This window comes from Notothenia coriiceps, unplaced genomic scaffold (assembly GCF_000735185.1).
Source record: "Notothenia coriiceps isolate Sejong01 unplaced genomic scaffold, NC01 NC01_scaffold00035763, whole genome shotgun sequence".
NCBI classification, from domain to species: domain Eukaryota; kingdom Metazoa; phylum Chordata; class Actinopteri; order Perciformes; family Nototheniidae; genus Notothenia; species Notothenia coriiceps.
Window position 1 is genome coordinate 103,625 of NW_011368464.1, and position 4,073 is coordinate 107,697.

The following is a 4,073-nucleotide window of genomic DNA, read 5'->3' on the forward strand; positions in this document are numbered from 1 at the left end:
GGGGGGGGGGGGGTTGTAATGGAAGGTCTGTGTAGGTCAGTGCAGAGTCTGATTGAACGTTAAACATCTGTATCTGCAGAGAGCACACTCTATTATCTGATTTTCCCTGAATGTATCGCTGCACATCCCCACTACGATGTTTATGTCATCCACATGTTGGGGCACATGCTGCGCACGCACGCACGTGCACACACACACACACACACACACACTCTGAGCCCACACAAGAAGGGGGAGGGTCCCTGTGTGTTGAACACGGCTCTGGAATGTAAACAAGAGAGACTGGGAGAAAGAGAAGGGGGACGACTGCAGAGAGACTTTGTAGTTTTACATTATATTCCTAATCTATAATCATACAGCATCTATTGACCCGTTTCTAAGTTGTTTTAGTGTATAAAAGCAAGTGGAGGCATAAGTGTGCTATAACCAGCATCACTTTATGGGGTCAAGCTCCGGGTTCATATTAAGTTGAGTCAATGGAAGTGATTGTTCCACATTTGGAGGCAGTGTTTACATTGGTTTTCATTTGCGTCACGTTGTAGAGGTGAAGTTTGACTCACCACACACATTGTTTCAGACCTCCGGGATTGCATGACAGAAAATAAAATGAATGACTTGTTGGTCTTTTACAAAGTTATAACTTTACTTATGTTGCTTTCATCAAGAAAATGTATTTTGCTAAAGAGAAGCAGCTCTTTTCCCGTAAGAGGAAAATAAATCTTAACAAAAAACAGGGACAATCCCTAAAGCGGAGAAACTGAGGCAAGAAAAAAAAGGGGGAACACCACAGAGAACAATATGAGAGCAAAAGTGGAGTGCATAAGTGTGCGGTCGTAACGTCGTTTTGGAAATTTCCATGACCACGTTGATTAAGTATGCAATCTGACCGCAAGATAGCTAAGGCCCAGTTCTAAACAAACGCTCCTGCCTCTGCTGAGGCTTGTTTAACGGCTGAGGTGGCAGCGTTTGCCTTCATAGCACGGGGCGCTGCGCACACAGATTGAAAACGCGTGCACACACACGGAAACTCTTGTGTGCATGCGGTCACATTAAACGCTGGTACACCATGTTTCCTCATGTGTTCAAGGCAAATTGTCGTCTGGTTTGTCGAGAGTTTGTCCTTGCTGATGGCTTAGATGTCTGGTTTGATCACTGAGACAATATCTCTCTCTTTTTGTCCACTTTTCTACATATTTTTTACTTGAATTGTGTGTCTTTCGACCTAGGGATATGGCGAAATTACAATAATCATGGGTAAAATAATTGCCGTTCACGATATGATTACGAACTTGTGAAATGACACTAAGACATGGAAACAGATCTTCTATTTTGTGAAAACCAATCATTCTTAAATACATTTTTCATAAATCCTACAACATAAATAAATACATTAGATTTTTTTTAAATAAAAAAATGTAATCAGGCACCATTTTTCACTTCTCTATCATGATAAAAAAACAGCTTTTAAATCATTCATGTAATGTATTTTTAAAAATACATCAAATGCTCCATTATAAACGTTTTGTGAGTGTCTTTTATCCGGATAATATCTAATGCATACGACTGTAGAGGCAGGGATGAGTTGTCTCTTAATTTGCCTCCCTAAACTTTCCGCCTTTGAAATAATCTGTCAGCGAAAAAGATTTTCCAAACCGCAGAACAAGGGCCCAGTTAGTGTTTCCATCTTTCTAATGATTAAAGTCGTGGCTGGCAACAGAGTAATCTGATGCTGGATGCGTGGTCGGCTAGATTTCTGAATCCACATCCCTGCTGTTTGAGGGCTGACCACAGCGGCCACTGAGGCCTGGGAGGCAGGAGAGAGAAGAGGCCACGTCAGGGTGATACACCACACACACACACACACACACACACACACACACACACACACACACACACACACACACACACACACACACACACACACACACACACACACACACACACACACACACACACACACACATTCCTCTTGCTGCTGCATATTGTGTGGCAGTAGTTCCTGACTACATCTATCATTATTATGAATACTTTTTCAGCAATGGGATTATATTTCATGTCCTATCAGGAGTGCAACATAAATCGCTATAAAACTTAATATACTGCCTGGCTGAGCCTCAGTGGAGCAGGGATTATTTCCAGATTCCTCTTTCTTTGCCGTCCTCTGTCTTATTAAAGCTAATAAAATGAGGAGAATTATCCGTTTGCTGTCCGGGACTCGACACCCAAACACAACAGTTCGGGGACTGCTGGGAGTTCCTCAGCCTTTGTGGTCCCACCTCTCAATATGGAGGTCTAATATGACGGATATTACTCCCTGCAGGTCGCTCGCGGTGGCTCGGCTCCCAGAAGCCCCCGGTGCTCAACTTTAACACATTTTATTAAAAAATAGTAACAAGCAAAACTCCTGACTGCTGAGCTGGTTTGTCATCATGTCGCTTTGAAGCCTGGCCTGAAATGAAAGTGTGTTGTCAATCGGATTCCCAGCAGCGGGTCAAGAGAGGACAGAGGGGGAAGTGGATGTGATTGAAAGCAGCAGCGATAAACAAATGGCAATGCCAGTAGTTTGAAATGTGCGAGACAAGGTCAGTACTTCTCACCAATGCACTCACTGACCTTCCGTGAACTCGTGACAATAGGACTTCTGGGTAAAAAGAGGACTCAAATTGTCAAGGCCATTATACAACAATGCAAGCTTTAGGGATGCCAAAACTCATACAGCCAAACAAATGTGATGATGCTGCATTTTACATGTCATTGAGAAACTGCTTTTAAATCTGAATGAGTAGAATCCGACAGTCTCGCACACTTTATGCATGTTAGATGAATACTCCTGTGTGAGCTGTGGAACATCAAACGCTCATTAAAAGCTGGTGTGGGAAGAAGCGCAGCATCAATCATGCAGGCCTTTTGATACGAGCAAGTGACCTTTGCCCTTTAAATGTCAGACTCTGATCCCTCTATATCCTATTCTCCTCTGGCATCTCTACACGAGAGGCCGATAAGTGAGTGTAACATCTGTGTTGACTTTAAAAAGATAACTGCTGTCAACCCGGGCCATCGGTCAGAAATCATCAGCAAGAACAAAAACAAAGTGGTGGAGGTAGAGAAGAAGAAGAAGTAGCATTCGTGGTGCCATAGCAACAACTTCATGCCCAGATGTTTGCAGCGGCAACAGAGATTTTATTTTCATCTACAAACTAAACAACAAATCAGACTGAAGAAAAAGTGAAGATGAAACAGAATACATGTAGATCTATTCTAGCTGTTTCCTTAGTCTCCATCCTCTCAGCCATCACAGAGGGCGACCTCCCATGAGCCTTTGCACACAGAGCCCAAGGGCCCCGGGGCTCCCTGCCTCTCGCTGCCCGAGTCACGCCATGGCAGCGGCTGCACTCTCCGACCAAAATACAACAACAACAAGGACCAGAAAAAGTCAGTAGCAGCAGCAACGGGGCTGTCGTTAACGGCAACCATCACCACGGCAGCTACTTACCGGGACACGCGCAGCCGCCCACGGACATCTTCTCACATGTCTGGTGTGAATCCGATCAGAATGATGGTGGCTGTGATCCCCGGCTCTCTCTTCTCTCACCAGTCACTGCTGCCGCCACTGAGGCTACTCACATGAGCGTCTGTTATCCCCACTGTTCACATACACACACAGACACACACACCACCACCAGGGAGCAAAGAGAGGGAGGGAGGAGGGAGGGAGGAAAGAAGGGAGGGAGGGGAGAGTGACGATGAGGGAGGAAAAGAGAGAGGGAAGGAAGAGGTTAAAAAAAAGAGCACAAAGGATCGGATTCTCTCAGTTGTAGCTATACAGTGTGAATCACACCATGTGTACGTGTGTGTGTGTGTGTGTGTGTGTGTGTGTGTGTGTGTGTGTGTGTGTGTGTGTGTGTGTGTGTGTGTGTTTTAGAGTGAGAAGGATTTTGTTCCTGCCTCTGCTGCCTTCACCCTCATCAGCCCTGCAAATTACAGCTCAGGTGGGAGGAGAGAGTAAGAAAGAGAGGAAAAGAAAAAAGCGAGGGAAGTAGAGGCTGAGTGTGTGTGTGTGTGTGTGTATATAT

General features: G+C 44.8%; 1 protein-coding gene across 2 annotated transcripts in view; it reads right to left on the minus strand.

The window, feature by feature from the left end:
- LOC104963201 (LIM domain-binding protein 1) overlaps positions 1 to 4,073 on the minus strand; it is a 30,414-nt gene that overhangs the window by 22,023 nt on the left and 4,318 nt on the right. For both annotated transcript variants that reach the window (XM_010791769.1, XM_010791768.1), the window contains exon 2: positions 3,494 to 3,644. In XM_010791769.1, the coding sequence (XP_010790071.1) occupies positions 3,494 to 3,521 (28 nt within the window). In that variant the 5' untranslated portion in view covers positions 3,522 to 3,644. The remainder of the gene's footprint in view (positions 1 to 3,493; positions 3,645 to 4,073) is intronic.